Source organism: Oryx dammah, unplaced genomic scaffold (genome assembly GCF_014754425.2).
Source record: "Oryx dammah isolate SB20612 unplaced genomic scaffold, SCBI_Odam_1.1 HiC_scaffold_16, whole genome shotgun sequence".
NCBI lineage: Eukaryota > Metazoa > Chordata > Mammalia > Artiodactyla > Bovidae > Oryx > Oryx dammah.
In genome coordinates, this window is record NW_024070200.1 from 40,690,696 (window position 1) to 40,707,233 (window position 16,538).

At 47.0% G+C, this 16,538-nt stretch overlaps 1 protein-coding gene across 5 annotated transcripts in view; it reads left to right on the plus strand.

Annotated features, from left to right (window-relative positions):
* Window positions 1-16,538, plus strand: part of TJP1 (tight junction protein 1) — a 112,863-nt gene that overhangs the window by 89,024 nt on the left and 7,301 nt on the right. For 3 of the 5 annotated variants that reach the window (XM_040257385.1, XM_040257384.1, XM_040257383.1), the window contains exons 13-24: window positions 88-307; window positions 536-720; window positions 816-911; window positions 3,132-3,214; window positions 3,926-4,136; window positions 4,439-4,539; window positions 7,586-7,936; window positions 8,261-8,500; window positions 9,090-9,944; window positions 10,076-10,173; window positions 11,436-11,663; window positions 13,821-13,996. In XM_040257385.1, coding sequence (XP_040113319.1) covers window positions 88-307; window positions 536-720; window positions 816-911; window positions 3,132-3,214; window positions 3,926-4,136; window positions 4,439-4,539; window positions 7,586-7,936; window positions 8,261-8,500; window positions 9,090-9,944; window positions 10,076-10,173; window positions 11,436-11,663; window positions 13,821-13,996 — 2,844 coding nt within the window. The remainder of the gene's footprint in view (window positions 1-87; window positions 308-535; window positions 721-815; window positions 912-3,131; window positions 3,215-3,925; window positions 4,137-4,438; window positions 4,540-7,585; window positions 7,937-8,260; window positions 8,501-9,089; window positions 9,945-10,075; window positions 10,174-11,435; window positions 11,664-13,820; window positions 13,997-16,538) is intronic. The other 2 variants (XM_040257387.1, XM_040257386.1) reach the window with 1 other exon arrangement.

Below are 16,538 nucleotides of genomic sequence, written 5' to 3' on the forward strand. Positions count from 1 at the left end.
ATTATCAATAGAATCTTCACCTAATGTATTCTATTCATATTAATTTCTTTCTCCACTCATTATTGATTATATTTTGTTTCCGTTTAGTTTATCGTCGCATTGTAGAATCCGATGTGGGTGATTCTTTCTATATTAGAACCCATTTTGAATATGAGAAGGAATCTCCCTATGGACTCAGTTTTAACAAAGGAGAGGTGTTCCGTGTTGTGGACACTCTGTACAATGGGAAGCTGGGCTCCTGGCTCGCCATTCGGATTGGCAAAAACCATAAGGAAGTGGAACGTGGCATCATCCCAAACAAGAACAGGTATGAGTGCTCCGCTGTGTCTCGCAGAGCAGGTTAGGGAATGAGGAAAAGGTTTCAGCCCCACGGGGAGTCTTCACTGTACTCACCATGTCTAAGACTGACCTGGTTTTATAAACTCTTTTAATTTAAGCATTAAGGTTTACATTCCACGTGAAGTTCTGTCCAGGGTTTTGACATTGTGTTCTACCACAAGTCTTTGTGCATTTTGTTCTGTATTCTCCTGTGTAGAGCTGAGCAGTTAGCCAGTGTGCAGTATACACTTCCCAAGACAGCAGGGGGAGACCGCGCTGACTTCTGGAGGTTCCGTGGCCTGCGCAGCTCCAAGAGAAACCTGCGCAAGAGCCGAGAAGACCTCTCGGCCCAGCCAGTCCAGACCAAGTTCCCGGCGTATGAGAGGGTGGTTCTTCGAGAAGGTAGTCTATTTCCTGCCAACCAGCCTATATTAATGTCGGTTTGCCTAAGACAGATAAAGCATAAACTGTGCTTCTTTTTATCTGAATCTTCTCAGCTGGATTCCTGAGGCCCGTAACCATCTTTGGACCAATAGCTGATGTTGCCAGGGAGAAGCTGGCAAGAGAGGAGCCAGATATTTACCAGATCGCAAGTAAGTGATCTCGATGCAGACTTTCAGTGGGGTTGAGGGTGCTTCTTTACTAGTTACTCCTCTAAAGGTAGATATAACCCATTCATCTAACAGAAGTAACACTTTTGTAAGGGAAAATTTGCCGCTGACCCCACGTGTTTAATTAGAGGAAACCTGAGGGATGGTGTCCTTACTCTGCCAGGTCCCTGTCCCCCAGCCCACAGTCACGTTTAATCCTGACAGTATCCCAGGGCAGTTGTTGGATGTTCACCCTGAGCGAGGCAAGCTGGGTGCACTGCCCACCTCCCCAGTTGGGGCGTCGTGAGGACTACCGGTTAAGTCACCCACTCAGCTCTGAACCCAGCTCTTTCTGGCTCCAGCCCAGCTTTTTCAGTCATTAAGCAAGTAGAGAACTCAGATATCAGTGTCAGAAGGTAACAGCAGCATGGATATGCTGTTGGTCACTGCAGACATTTACAGTGTTTTGGTGTTACGTGTAGATGCTGAGGAAGTAGTGCTCTAAACGCCTTACAGGGTTTGCTTGCAGATTCTTTCAGTGTCCTTATTTTAACTACCATGGTAGTTTAAATCCACAGACTTAGTTACTACCCCTTAGGCCTGCTTTAATTTACATGGAAAAACTTTAAAACCATTTTTTTCTAATTAGAAATACACTGTTTTGTATTTAGAAAAAGTTAGAAAATTAGTTTTGACATACTCATCACCCTCAATTTTTACCTTGTATTTCCCTCCACTCTCCCCACCCTTCATACTTCTATGAGGTTTCATACTGTTTAGAAAAGTGTATATTCCATTTTCCTTCTTAGTGGATAACTCATGTTTTCATTTTATTATCTATTCTATAAAAATCTGTGGTTTGATTAGCCTTTGTTTTTATAGTTTGTTTCAAACTTATATTTCACTAATACAGAGGGTGCATAAGTATGTGCCGTTTGTTTGCTGGGTGTAAACACTCCAGCACATAGCTGCGTGTGTGCGCGCTGGGTTCACCAGAATTCCTGGAGACTGGTGCGCTCCCTGCTGCTGCTGTAGTGCTCTGACTGCCCCTGTGGTGCTGTGAGCTCCAGGGGCTGGTTGACATGAGCAGGGTGTGGCCTTTGTATTTGTGTTGTATACATTACTTTTCATTTGCTTGCTGGTGAAGCTGAATGAAGACATGTGTCCTGAAACTCAGAAGATGCAGACAAATGATAGTAAAATTTGAGCAATTTAGAAAATGTTCACCTCTGATTCTCCACTCAGTTTGTTAGTCTTTTCAGAAGAGATCTTTTTTTGGTTGTGCTTATAGATAGCACTTTGCCTAAAGAAGTTGGTGGTTATAGATACCACCCATAACCAAGCTTAAGTCTTTTTAAATGTAGGAAGAACAAGTGTGAAGACCTACAGAGTTCTGTCTTAAGGACTAATTATTGGTTACTTTAATTGGGTTTATTCTACAACCAGGGTCTTAACAAAAGGAGTTCAGATCACTTAGTTATATACCCTCTTTGAATCGAATGAGAGTCTTTGAATTTAGAAACTGGTAACATTTTCTCCAGCCAGAATTCCCAGATGGTCTCTCTGTCATTGCCTGTGTCCAGTGGACTGGAAGCTAGCCCTCTGTCTTGTGAGAGCCTCATCCCCCTTATTACTCAGCCGGACCTCCGCACTTCTATGTCTCTGCCTTAGAATAACTGGAATATTTTTGAAAACATGCATCTTAAAAAACTCACATCACTTTAAACTTAAATATTTGGACCAAACATATAATTTTACTTTGTTGACTTTAATGGAAGCAAGTTCATCAATATTAGTTTTTTAAAGCTGATTTTCAATTGAGAGAATTGCCGTTTTGGCAATTTCTCTTGACCAGTAGACAATTTATGCTGAAGTTCTGCTTCCTATTAAAATGTTGTTCGTTGTGAAGTATTACTTTGGTGTTGTGAGCACACTGCACGCAGTGTTGCTCAGCTGCTGGGTGGCAGCACCCCTGGGGTCGTGGGTGAGTGCCCACCCGCCTTCTGATGGTAGGAAGCACTGACGTCACCAGGTGCTCTCAGCCGGGGCAGCCCTAGAGAGGACATGTGGCCGCAGTTCTATCACCGTGGGTCGGGAGGGACACGGGACTGCTGCTGACACCCAGCAGGTGGAGCCCACGGTGTCGTTAGTGCCCAGAAGTGGAGGGCCTGGTCTCACCAGTGGAAATCTGATGTTTTGTTTCTCTCCGGACTTCCTGACTAGAAAGTGAACCTCGGGATGCAGGAACCGACCAGCGCAGCTCTGGCATTATTCGCCTCCACACAATAAAGCAGATAATAGATCAGGTACGTTCCTGAAAGTTGACCTGTTCATTATAAGCTGTGGGATGAATCTGGCTAAATTGAAAGTTGGACGTAGTTTTTCTCAAGTTGTTACTGGCATACCGTGAGAAAATTAAGCCAGACACTGTAACGGCTGGTGTCAGGGAGGGTAAGCAGTACTTGGCCTCAGAAGGTGAGCTGTCGCCACCACAGGAAGGGATCCAGTGTCCTCCCGTGGGCAGTCTGCGGCTGTGACGGGGACACTTCAGGTTGCCCTTTGGTGCTCAGATGATAGGAATGTGTGTGAGTCACAGGGTTATGTCAGGACCATTACAATGTTACACTTATTTTCACTCTCTGCTCGCAAGTATTGGGGCTGTCTTAAAAGTGAGCTGCCAGGAGAGGTGGCAAAATATAAAAATGGTAAAGAATAATCTTTCTAAATTTAATGTATTTCCTGCTGTATGTGGTTTTAAATATCTTTGTGCAACTCCATTTATAAATTAAACATTGTGAGTAAGCAAAAAAAAAAAAAAAAGTGAGCTCGTTAAGACTTTCTGCCTTATATTGGGCTAGAAAGTATATAGCATTAACTTGAGAGTACATCTTTTCCTGACGTGCTCCTGAGACAATTTGGAGTTAAACATCTGTTCCTGTTGGAACATAGTCTCGGGTAGGACTTTTGAAGGTGATGGTTCTCAGTTACCTGTGTCTGTTTTGTCCTTCTGTCTTTAGGACAAACATGCCTTACTGGATGTAACGCCCAATGCAGTAGACCGTCTGAACTATGCCCAGTGGTATCCAATCGTGGTGTTCCTTAACCCGGACTCGAAGCAGGGTGTGAAAACAATGCGGATGAGGTTATGTCCAGAATCTCGGAAAAGCGCCAGGAAGTTATATGAGCGGTCTCATAAACTTCGTAAAAATAATCACCATCTTTTTACAAGTGAGTACGTTAAAGCCCTTCTTTCATCTTACAGTTTCTGTGCAGTAATACGAGGGCAAAAATTTGTGTTATTTAAATATTAAAACTCATATATCCTTTGCCTGTTTTGCTTGCTCTTGTGTTAATGGCTGCTGTTGATGGAAGGAAATGGTTTGGTGCCAAAACACATCTTCAGGGGTGTGTCCTCAGATACCGTCTGTAAGAGAACTCAGTGATGGAGGCTGAGCTCTAAGCAGTGTTGAGTGAATTCTTATTTGGTGGCAGTGTTCTAACCAGAGAACAACGCTGTTGTCTGTTTTCAGCTACAATTAACCTAAATTCAATGAATGATGGCTGGTATGGTGCATTGAAAGAAGCAATCCAACAACAACAGAACCAGTTGGTATGGGTTTCTGAGGGAAAGGTAAGAAGTTTCCTATTGTTAACCCATTTGACAACTTAAATAAGAGAAGCCTTTGAGACACCGTTTCCTACTTGGATCAACGTATTAGAGGAATCGGGGGCTTCAATGTCTAGGCCTTCACAATTTGTATGTGGGGTTATGGAGTTCATTTTGGTAGTAAAGGATTCGGAAGTTTCCTGCCCACTGAGCTACCATCCGGCGGTGTTCTCTGTCTCAGAATGATGTGAAATAGCAGGGCTGAGCTCCAACTCCACCCACCTGACCGAAAATGAGTGTGAACCTGGCTTCCTTCCTCCTCTGGAAATAAGGGGCTGAGTGGGCTCGGTGAGGGTCCCCAAAGTGCTGTCCTTTGCATGTGAGATCCAGGACTTGTCTGGAGGAAAAGGCAGGGAATGGGCAGGGCCCACTGTCCCTAGACCCGGCCCTGGGGCAGCACGGACACACAGCCACGTGGTGGGGGCTGGAGGGGCTGCAGTGAGGGGCTTGGCTCTGCTGCTTGCTGCAAGCGTGGCCCTGCGTCCCTCCCTGAGGGATTTCTGCATTAGTACCTGTTAACTAACATCCCTGAGACACACTGGAAAAGTCAGGTTGCGCAGCGCAGACTTTTGGCTTTGCGTTCTGGTGTTGTGTGTAGCAGCGTGCACTGCCTTTTACTGTGGCTTTGCCTTCTGGTGTTGTGTGTAGCAGCGTGCACTGCCTTTTGCTGTTGGCCTGTCTGGGCTTCTAGCAGTTCTTAATGGCATAGGATGTTGATTTTGTTGGGAGTTAATACTTTTCTAAGAATACACAGTTAAAGAAGCTTTTGTTACAAACGTGTTTTGCCTTCAGATGAATATGTTGTTACTGTGTTTCCGCTGCTAGGGAAAGTTGAGAATGTCTCTTCTGTTTCGGTGTTTCCTGGTTGGCTTGTTTCTGCTGTGTTTTCCCCTGCACGCTCCCCCTTCCCCTGCCTGGCTGTGGCCACTGAGGCCAGTGCAGTGCATGCCGCATGCTCAGGACGCCGCTTCCTACCTGGAAGGCACCACCTCTGCGAGAAGAGATGTCCTAACGCTGACATCTGGAGGTGGTGTTGGCTGCTCCCACCCATAGTCACGTGTCAGTACCACTCACATGCGATCATGAGACCCCCCTGACCACTGACGTGTCAGCCAGGAACTTGATAGACAGATAGAGGTGGAGCAACTCACTGCAGCACTTCCCACAGCACACTTAATAACTTATTGATTCTGTGGCCTTGGGTGAGTATGATCACTTCCACTCCATACTGACCATCTAGGACAACACAATTCCGCTAGCAGCCTTTGTCGGCTAGACTGTTAGCAAGAAAGCTATTAGTTTATAAACGCACAAAATATACTTGCCTACCTATCTGAGAGGTTTTTTTATTCCACAAATCTTAGTTTTATTTCTCTGATATTACAGTGTGGTTCCTTTGCTTGAATTTTAATGAAGGTCTAACTCCCCAACTATTTTTGTGTGTGAGGAAAGCTAGTAACAATTAATTAAAATGACCTATATTAATATGTCTCATGGGTCATTTACTATTAGAATAATAGGTTGATGCTCTAAATCAGAAAAGGTGTTATAATTTAAATCGTTTGACTTACAGTATATTTTTTCCAAATAGGTTCTTAAACTAAGAGATTCTGTTTAGTTAAGAGATGCTTAAACTAAATAGATTCTCTTCATTTCCACACTGAACTCCCCTGAGTTAACTACTTCCACCTGGTTTCCAGGAATAGTTCCTCTCTGCAGTTCTGATGGTCTTATATGTTCCCTACTGAACCAAGAAAAGTCATCCTGGGGCTTTCTTAACAGGAGGCATATGTCATCTCTGGCTCCAAGCGCTTGGTTCTTGCTCCTTCTGCATTTCATACCCTGCAGCAGATCAGAGAGTTCTGAGTTGCTCGTCCCTAGGGCTGTAAGTACTGCCCCAACTGGCCCCTGGGTTATAGTCTTGCAGGCTCTGCAAGTGGAGGTTAGAGTGGAGAGAGCAGGCAGATTTTTGCAGTGGGAGAGACTCCGCCCATCATCCCTGGCTTTCCAAACTGCTGGTCAGAGACAGCTGGTTTTTCCCACCTTGAAGAGGGATTCAGGATCAGGCTCCTGCAGAGCCAGGATCAAGACTGGGGGAAGTGCCATTCAGGCGCCTCAGGCCTTGTCTGTCCGTGAGTCTGTGCTGGTAGAATTCTGGGTTCCACATCTTCCGGGTCTCGAGCCATACCCCACCTCTGGGTCTGCAGGGCAGGGGTGGCTGTTGTGCGCGGTCCAGGTAGTAGCGTCACTTCAGTGTGCACTGATGGCCTGTTGTTCCCGTTCGCTCAGATACTTGTGTGTTCTCTCTCACTGGCTCAGGAGACACTCGGTGGAGCCTGGAGCCAACTCAGCTCTTAATCCTGCATAGAGCATTGTTCCTGCATCTTCCCCCCGCCCCACCTCTGCTTCCACTGGACTGACTGCATCTGTGCCCAGTTGTTTTTAACAGCAGTTCCTAGTGAGCAGCCAGCACTTAGCTGATGCTTTTCCATGTGTTCTATAAAAACTCCAGGGCCAAATACCAACTTTTAATCTTCATATGTAGATTTTCTATATACATAAGGCCTTTTAACTCAGCTTGCACTGTGGCGTTGATCTCCTAGTCAGTCTCATGCGCGATGTTCTGTCAGTCGGTGTGTCTTTGTTTCTGTGAGCTTGGCCTGGCCACATCCCCCTCTTGACCCTGCTCTGGGCTGACAGGCTAGCAGGTGACTAGGCTCCATCAGCCAGAGGAGGGCCAGGGCCCCTTGGCTGTCTTCTGGGGCTGGGCATAGGGCCAGCGCTATCATGCCGGCCAGCCGACCTCACTCATCCAAGCCCTTCAGATATCCGAGGGTGCTCTGTGTGTCCGCGTGTGTGCTTGTGAAGTCTTCTTGACCTTTCCTCAAGCCTCTAGACGTAGCTGTGATCTCTGCGGGGACAAGTATCCTTTTCAGTCCCCTTGTGAACTAAAGGCCATCTCTTACAAAACTACTGAATAAAATTTTTAATTTACTTTTATTTGACCCAGGCGGATGGTGCTACAAGTGATGACCTTGATTTGCATGATGATCGTCTGTCCTACCTGTCAGCCCCAGGTAGTGAATACTCAATGTATAGCACGGACAGTAGACACACTTCTGACTATGAAGACACAGATACAGAAGGCGGGGCCTACACTGATCAAGAACTAGATGAGACCCTAAATGATGAGGTGGGGACTCCCCCGGAGTCTGCCATTACCCGGTCCTCTGAGCCTGTCAGAGAGGACTCCTCTGGAATGCATCCTGACCACCAGGCATATCCTCCCTACTCACCACAAGCGCAGCCACAGCCAGGCCATAGAATAGACTCCCCTGGATTTAAAACAGCCTCTCAACAGGTAAGCAGCAGCATCAATGTTCTGCAGGTGGAGGTACTTTATCGAAGTCTAGATGTGGTGACTGACAAAGAATGTGGTGTCCTTTCTCGCAGATTAAGATTTAATCTCTAATTTCAACTTGAGAATACCAAGGACTTCATTCTAAACTTTGTGTGTTTAGAATCTCACATAGCAGTATACTGAAATTAAAAAATTCAGAACATGAGGTCACAGTTTTTTTACTCAGCACACTTAAAATGTATGTCTATCAACCACTATAAATGGAAGTGGGAAGTTAGCAGTGAACAGAAGCATTATATTTAAAATATTTTAAACACTTCACAGAAAGCAGAAGCCTCATCTCCAGGCCCTTACCTTTCGCCTGAAACAAACCCGGCACCATCAGCCTCTGCTGTTAATCCTCACGTAGACTTAACTAATGTCAGACTGGAGGAGCCGAGCCCAGCTCCCCCCTCCTCTGACTCACCACACGCCGACTCTTTACGAGCTCCAGGCACTGAGGCCGCTCACGTGCAGCTCAGAGGTCCAGAGCCGTCCCTGTCGTCGCATGTGGGCCCAGCAAAGGTACCTGTGCCGCGGGGGCTGCCCTCACCCACCGCTCCTCGTCAGCCTGCCACACGAGCACGTCTGCTTTCCCTCGAGTGTCCTCTGCTTTAATTGTGGGCTCGACACCATGTTCTCAGATCACTGCAAGTCATCTGGTTCTGCAGTCTGCATGGCTTCCAGTGGTGCCTGATTCTTCAGTAGGCCTTTTAATTGGGATTGGTACCTGATAATTCTATAGGTTTTAACGTTTGGCTTTAGAATCTTCCAAAATTTCTTAATATATTGTTCAGATCCATTGTAAACTGCTTTACATTTTCTAAACTATTATGTCCATAAATTTTCTTTATGATTTTCATTTTCAGTGTCCAAATCAAATGGAATCAACAGCTGAATGCATTAATTTTCTACTAAACTTCATTTAGTGTCATTACATGCTGAAACATAAAAGCCCCTAGTTGCATTATAAATTTTGAGCTTTCACTTAAACTTGCTTTCTCCACTAATCTCTTTCTGTCCTGGTAATAAAGGGTAGAATATGTCATTTCTGTCTCTTACTAGACTAGGAATTGAAGCCAGCCTGTGTCCTTACGCATGGCTGTTTACACAGGTGTACAGGAAGGACCCCTACCCTGAGGAGACGAGACAGAACCACGTCTTGAAGCAGCCGGCTGCGGCTCACCCTGGGCAGAGGCCAGACAAGGAGCAAGGCCTCAGCTATGAGCCGCAGCCTCCGTACACAGAGCGACAGGCTGGCAGGGAGTTGGAGCAGCCCGCATACAGATATGATGCCTCTGGCTACCCGGAGCAGTTTGCTCGGAACTATGACCACCGTCTGCGCTATGACGACCGCCTGCTCACCTACGAGGAGCAGTGGCCCTACTACGACGACAAGCAGCCTTACCAGCCCCGGCCTCTTGATGGTCAGCCTCCCGCGGAGCCAACAGAACGAGGGTATTTTCCCCGTTTTGAGGAGCCAGTGCCCCTGTCCTATGAAGGCCGAGCGCACTACGACCCACTGCCCAGGACCTCCACCTTGCGGCACGAAGAGCCACCCGCCCCTGCCCCTGGGTACGATGTGCACGGAAGGTACCGGCCTGACGCGCAGCCCTACTCCACCGCTGGCCCCAAGGTGCCCCCTGAGCCCAAGCCGTACTTGGACCAGTACTCTCGGAGTTACGAGCCAGTGCCAGCCCAGGGCTTCCCCTCCAGGGCAGGCCCGGGCCACTATGAGCCTCTTCACAGCACCACACTTGCTCCGCCACTTGGCCCCTCGTCCCAGCACAAGCCCGAAGTCCCACCCACAGGCACCAAACCCCTGCCTCCACCCCCAGCTCCGGCCGAGGAGGAGGAAGACCCAGCCATGAAGCCACAATCCGTGCTCACCAGAGTGAAGATGTTTGAAAACAAGAGGTCTGCTTCCATGGAGAACAGGAAGGATGAGAGCCATTCCACTAGTTTCAAGGTAAAGATGTGATCACCGTTTCCCCGCCTTGTGTCCAGAATACATTCAGTGATGAATGTGTGCAACATGCTTAAGCAACACCTGTTTTCTCTTGATCTCTGCCTAAGGATGTGTATCTTCTTTCTCTGCAGCCCCCAGAAGTCACATCAAAACCGGCAGGTGCTCCTGTCCCAGGTCCCAAAGCCCCTGCTCCGAGTCAGCTTGGTGAACACGACAGAGCGGCACATAGGTGGGTGCTCCACAGCCTCGTGGGTGGGGAACAAGCCCCAGCTGGGGAGGGGCGGGGAGGAGGGGGTTTGCGGGTCTTCACTTGAAATCTGCCGTGTATCTTACGCAGCACATCTTTGTTATCCTTTCCATAAACAAATCTGAAAACAATTTTCTAGTAAATTTCTAACATATGCTAATATACAATTTTAGAGCCCTAACTTCTGAAGGATTATTTTAGTTTAATAGTGCTGTTGGCACACAGGCTGTTAGTTTTTAGCGACAAGAAAACCAGATAGCTGTGATAGCTGTGAACTAAACTTCATCTTTTTAAATTTTTGTCTGTACTGTGCAGCATGTGGGATCTTAGTTCCATGAGGAGGGACAGAGTCCATGCCCGCTGCAGTGGAACTCTTGAGTCCTAACCACTGTACCCTGGGAAGCCCAAACATAATCTGTTAGTGAGCATGTAGCCTGTGACATGTGCCTGCCGTGGTCAGGAGCACGGTCAGCACCAGGATGACTGGGCGGAATGAGGCTTCGGGGACCTGCTGTGCACTCTCCTCACTGTGGCTGCCCCTGCTGTTGCTGAGTGATGGGCTGCGTCTGAGCAGTTCTCTGGCCTAATGTCTCATTCGCTTATATTTGTGCTTGTAGTAAAGAAGAACTCCTGTCTAATTTCCTCTGGTTTTCCTGATACCTAGTGCTTCCATGCAAATATAAACTACTATGGTGTCTCCTTTAGCTGGGATCATTTGCAGATAGGCTCTTGTACACGGAGTAAGTGTGTAATAACTGACAGCTTAGCCCTCCCTGGTATGAAGCCTAGTGTATCTGTTTCTGACGCTGAGTTTCTGAATTACCCAGCAGGGCCTAAGGACCACCACCTCACTTTGCTGATAGCTGACTTCCTTTGCCTTCCATCATTGTCTAGCTCCTTCCTCACCTGAGGATCATCTCTCAATTCTGGCATCAAGGTCTTGAATTCTCAGTTGTTGTTCTGACAGTGGTGCACATGCTGGAGCTCCCCACTGTCTGCCTTCCCTTCTGTCTCTGCCTCTAACCAGCTGGTTGTCAAGCTCAGTAGATGGGTTGTGTTAGGAAAAGGCTGCCCTCTTGAGTGTGACGTGTGTGCACGTAGGGCCCAAGTTTCGGCCTTGGTGGCTGCCCCGCTCAGCTAGGTCATGAGTAGTCAGGGTGTCAGTGGAAGGTCAGAGGTACCTATTCTGTTCTCTTTGCCAAGTTAACATCTCAAAAGTTGTTCTATTTATCACTCGTTGTCAGGATCCCCGAACCACAGAGGCCTCATGTGAAGCCACCTGAAGACATCGTTCGGGCAAATCACTATGACCCCGAGGAGGATGAGGAGTACTACCGGAAGCAGCTCTCCTACTTTGATCGGAGAAGCTTTGAGGCCAAGCCCCCCACCCATGTCCCCGCTAGCCACCTCTCCGAGCCCGCCAGGCCGGCTCACCCCCAATCTCAGCCACAGTTTGCCGGTTACTCTTCCAAGTGAGTCACTTCATTTCAGACATAAATTTTCAAAGTTAAGATGAAACAAAGGATCACTTGCATCAAATGGAGTCAGCCACACAAAGTTCAGTGTGTTCTGAAGGGAAATGTTAGCTGTGTCATACTTACTTGATTTCTGTGGGTGGTAAGCAGTTCAGCATGCATGCTATCCAGCCTGGGGTGTATAGCTTTGTTCTTAGACCCTGGAGTCATCTGTGTGAGCTTCTTACATTAGAAAAGATGTTAAGTGTCAAAGGGTTCTAAGGGTCCAAGTACTTTGACAAAGGTAAGAAGGTGAGCATTTAAGAGACTGACCTTGGAGTCCCTCCTTCCCACGTGGCACACTCAGCGCTGCTGCTTGTCATTCTTCTTGGTTTTTGTTCTTTAAATATAAAAGCAGGCTATGCTAGGGAGTGAAGAGTTGTTTGGTGTTTTCCCAAGGCAAGAACAAACTTGCCTGCTATCACTGTTTGAGCTTGAGGGGACGTAGTGACTTCTGGTCCACTTGTCAACGTGGGGCGCTGTGAAGGGGGCAGCACGGGGACTGAGCTCCGAGGTCCTGCCCATCGTCTTCCTGTTGCGTGCTGCACCCTTCTGTTTGCTTGTCTACTGGGCCTCTGGTTGCTTTTCTTTTTGGTGGATTTTGCTGGGTTACAAGCTACAAGCTCACCCACCCGTGTGGGTTCTTATGTTGTGTGTGTTCTGATTCTGCCTCTGGTTGAGCCCTGACTGGGGGCGAACTTGGTTCTGAGAATGGAGTGTAATCGCACACAGGTACAGGTGGGCCCATACCTGAGCAGAACAGACTCACAGTAATGAAGACAGACGTGGATGTGTTACAAGGAAGTCGTTTACACAGTGTTGGTAAGCAAGTCCTAGGTCAGCAGGAAAGGGAAATTTGGAGCTGTGTCTGAGCTCAGAGAGGCTGTTATGTCCTCTTAAAAAGCTTCCATCTAGATAGTCTCTTTTGGGACCCCCGCAGTAGTAGTGCTTGAATCAGTAACTAGGACTATTAACTACCAGGACTGGTTCAGTGTAGCCAGGTTGAGACATTGACATAACATGAGGCAGAAACATAGTTCTGTTTGTGGCAGACTTAGATTGACCATTTTCTTTGACTTTGCTCTTGTGCTGGCTTTGCCATCACCTAAATTTCTTGGCTCTTAGACTAGCTCTGACTGCTGGTCCAGGAGCATCCGTGTTAAGACACTAGTGTGAGCTATGCCATGCGGGCCCCTCGCAGTGCACACGTGGCAGACTTCCTGTCCTCCTAAGGGTAGAGTTTTTTGAGCTGACCATGCGACTAGACCGTGACCAGAATCTGTGACCATTCCAAGTTCTGTGCTACCGTGTGTGCGCGTAAAGCAGGTGCAGCGGGGCTCTGCAGAGCTCGGTGGCAGCACTGTGATTCTGGGTCCTGTTGTAAAGGTGTCTTCTTTGTGAATTTTATGTGTTCCTATATGAACAGTTGGCAATCTGAAAAAAAAAGCATACATGGCACAGTTTGATTTAAATGAGTCTTAAAATCAAGCAATGTTTGCTCCTCTAGGAATTGCTAAACAGAGAATGGATCTGGTAAATCAAGGGCACATTTAAAGACCACAGTGTCCATGTTACTGGACACAGCAGAGTCCTGTCCCTTAAATGCTGCTTTTGGGCAGAGTTTGAAGAGCTGTGACAGAAACTGTGTGGCTCAAGAAGCCGAAATATTTCCTGCCCAGCCCTTAGCAAAAACGCCTGCTAGCCCCTACCTCATCCTCTAGTGCCCAGCTGGTGCCTTAGATGCAAAAGTAGATGGGAATCTAAGGAGGATTTGAGCCAATAAATGTTTCTTCAAAATACTTACCAACCATTGCAATTTTTTGTGAACAACCATCTTCAGTATTACGAGTGTACCCAAAATTTCATCTGCCATTTGGTTGCTATCTTCTGGATGTCTTACTAATATTCTTACTATATCTGTAGTGTCTTCACCTCTCTGGTGCTGATGATGGCTTACCTTAGTTTGTGTGTTTTTGGTAGAGTACCCATACTCATAGGGAATAAATTGTGAAATTGTCAATTGAAAGCAAGCAACTTGGGGATGCCTAGAAGGATGGGCGCTTCCTTGGTAGTGTGTGTCATCTTCAGGTGCTGATGTGTCCTCATTTTTCACAGGGGGAAGGCTGCTGAGGCTGAAGCTGTGGACAGGTCGTTCGGGGAGAAGCGCTATGACCCACTGCAGGCAACGCCCCCACCTCCGCCGCTGCCCACTCAGTACAGCCAGGGTGCTCAGCCCAGCCCCAACACGGCTCTCAGCCTCCACGCACACACCAAGGGGGCTCACGGTGAAGGTAGATGGCTCAGGAGTGGGCAGATGACTGTTACAGTCAGACTTACGAGGCTAACGTTAGACTCATGCTTTCTAAGTAAAAGTGGGTTTATGTAAGAAAGACACACTTGAATCCTATGGGCTTATGACAGTGAAAAATAAGGATTTTGTTAAAAGTACATCTTTTTCATGACTATTGCCTTTTAGCTAGATAGATTTTATTCTGCCTAATACAGCTCAGTTTCTGTACATGGAGTTTACCAGTATGTCCAAAACTAAATGAAGGGTGGTTTGTAAAAATCATGGTGACATCCCTCCTCACACAAGGTCTCTCAGCAGGGCCATCTTGGGGGTGTCTCTGCGTGTCTGCCTGTGTCTTGTCCTCCACATCTGTGATCAGTAAACTGTCTCCCTCGCTCAAGGCGCCGCCCCCCCCGCCCCCCGCCCCCCGCTTCCCGCTTCCTTCAGCTTCCTCCTGCGTCTCAGCAAGTACACCTCTCCTGAGCCTCACGCCATCTTTCCAGCCTGCAGCCCAGAGACCCTGGGAGGGCTTTTGGCCCCATCCCCACCCCCTGTGGCGCCTTCACAGGACACACACAGCACACGTCTCCAGCTCACGTCCCACTGCTACAGACGGTGCTGCTCTAGTCACAGGTGTCCACTCCCAGGGCTGTGATTTGATGTCACTGCATGCTAGGATTTTCTTTTCACACTGTCATGTCTGCAGACAAAATTTAACTTTTTACTCTCCAAACCTTATGCCTTTTTGTTTTTTGCTGTTTTTTTGCCTCTGCAATGGCTGGGATGTGCAGTGCCGTGTGACTAGAAGCCATAATAGCACACCTCTTTTGCTCCAGCTCCCACTTTGGGAGAGCAGATGGGCAGTGTGTGACTTCTCTGGGTGCCCTTCCTTCTAGTTTGCTGAAAACATTCTATCAACTGACTTTATGTGCAGTTGTCCTTGGTATCCGCAGGACGCCCCTACTCTGCATGCACACTGAATGAAATCCATGGAGCAGAAGTCCCTGGTGGAACTGGTGCAGTACAGCGCCCACCCCCTGCTCGGCCTGCACATCCGAGGATACAGAAGGCCAAACGCACTGTAGACGATCCTATGATTTATTTCCTTTATTCTGTTCTGTGATAAGTTATATTACTATGCTCACAAAAAATTTTCTTGTCCTTGTCTGGTTTTGGTATCAAAGTTGTGCTGGTCTCTTGAGAGCTAGGACAGGTTTCCTCTTTCTCTCATTTCTGGAAGACTGTGTCAAACACTGATATTAACATAGAATGCAGTCGGTGTTATTTTACACTGCCACCAGCCATACAGAAGGTTCCTGACTTAATGACGCTTTCACTTTACTGCAGTACAAAAGCAAAACACACTCAGTAGAAACTGTACTTTAAATTTCCTTGTGATGCTGAGCAGCGGCAGTGAGCAGAGCCCCAGTCAGCCGCCCCATCACAGGGGTGAACAGCTGACACCGTTAGAGCTGTCCTGCACCCAAACGGCCAGTTTGATTTTTACTCTCAGGACAGCATTCAGTAAATCACATGAGATACTCACCATGCTGCTGTAACACTCCCAGGGGAATCGAAGATCTGTACATGGAAACTCTTTTTAGTCCACATCTCTGCCAGGACGTGGCATCACCACACTTTCAAAGTTTTACAAATTCGATAGATGTGAAATCGTATTTTTTTGGTTTTGGTTTTTAATTTTCCTAACTAACAGTGATGTTGCTATGATTACTGGTTTAGTCTCGTTTTCACTTGTATTTTTGCCTGTTCCTATTGGTTGATTCTTTCTTATGGACATACAGGTTTTTTTCTCCTAATTTTTATCAATTATGTATGTTATAAGTAGCTACTCCCACTCTGACTTTTCTGACTTTAATTATGGTGAGTTTTGTATGGTGAGTTTTGTAGTACTGATGTAACATAGACACATTTGTCATTCTGCTTCAGTTTTGTTACGGACACTGGAGTGGGGTTCCTCCGATGCCAGTCTCTGGAGGCACAGCCCCGACTCCAGGTGCATCAGCGCTGTCCCAGGTATCACACCATGCTATCTTCTGTTCCCTCAGGATCACACACGGCCACCAGGGTCATGTGGTCCTCAGACTGGCAATCAGCCCCGGCACTGCCTCTTGAGGCCTGTGGGAGAGACAAGCAGGTGGTGATATTGAAGCTTGTTTCAGGAAGGAAAGGCATTTTGGTTTCTATCTTCTGTTGGATGAAAAACTGTTTCAAGATTTATTCCTAGAGACCAAGTTCAGAATCACAGATACCATAGTTTCTGCAGAACATTACTTGTCGATACTTTGATGAGCAAATTGTTCATCCAGGTGGATTTATGCTTGGCCTGTTGTAACATCTTTTCCATCTCACCAAGCATTATAGTCGGTAAGAGATGGATTTCTAATTCTGTTTTTATTCACGCCACTGAATATACTTTTTACCTTTTCTTATTGAAGTATAGTTGACTTCATACTAGTTTTCAGATAGATGTACAGCATGGTAATTCAGTATTCACAGATTAAATTACGTTCAGAAGTTTTTGA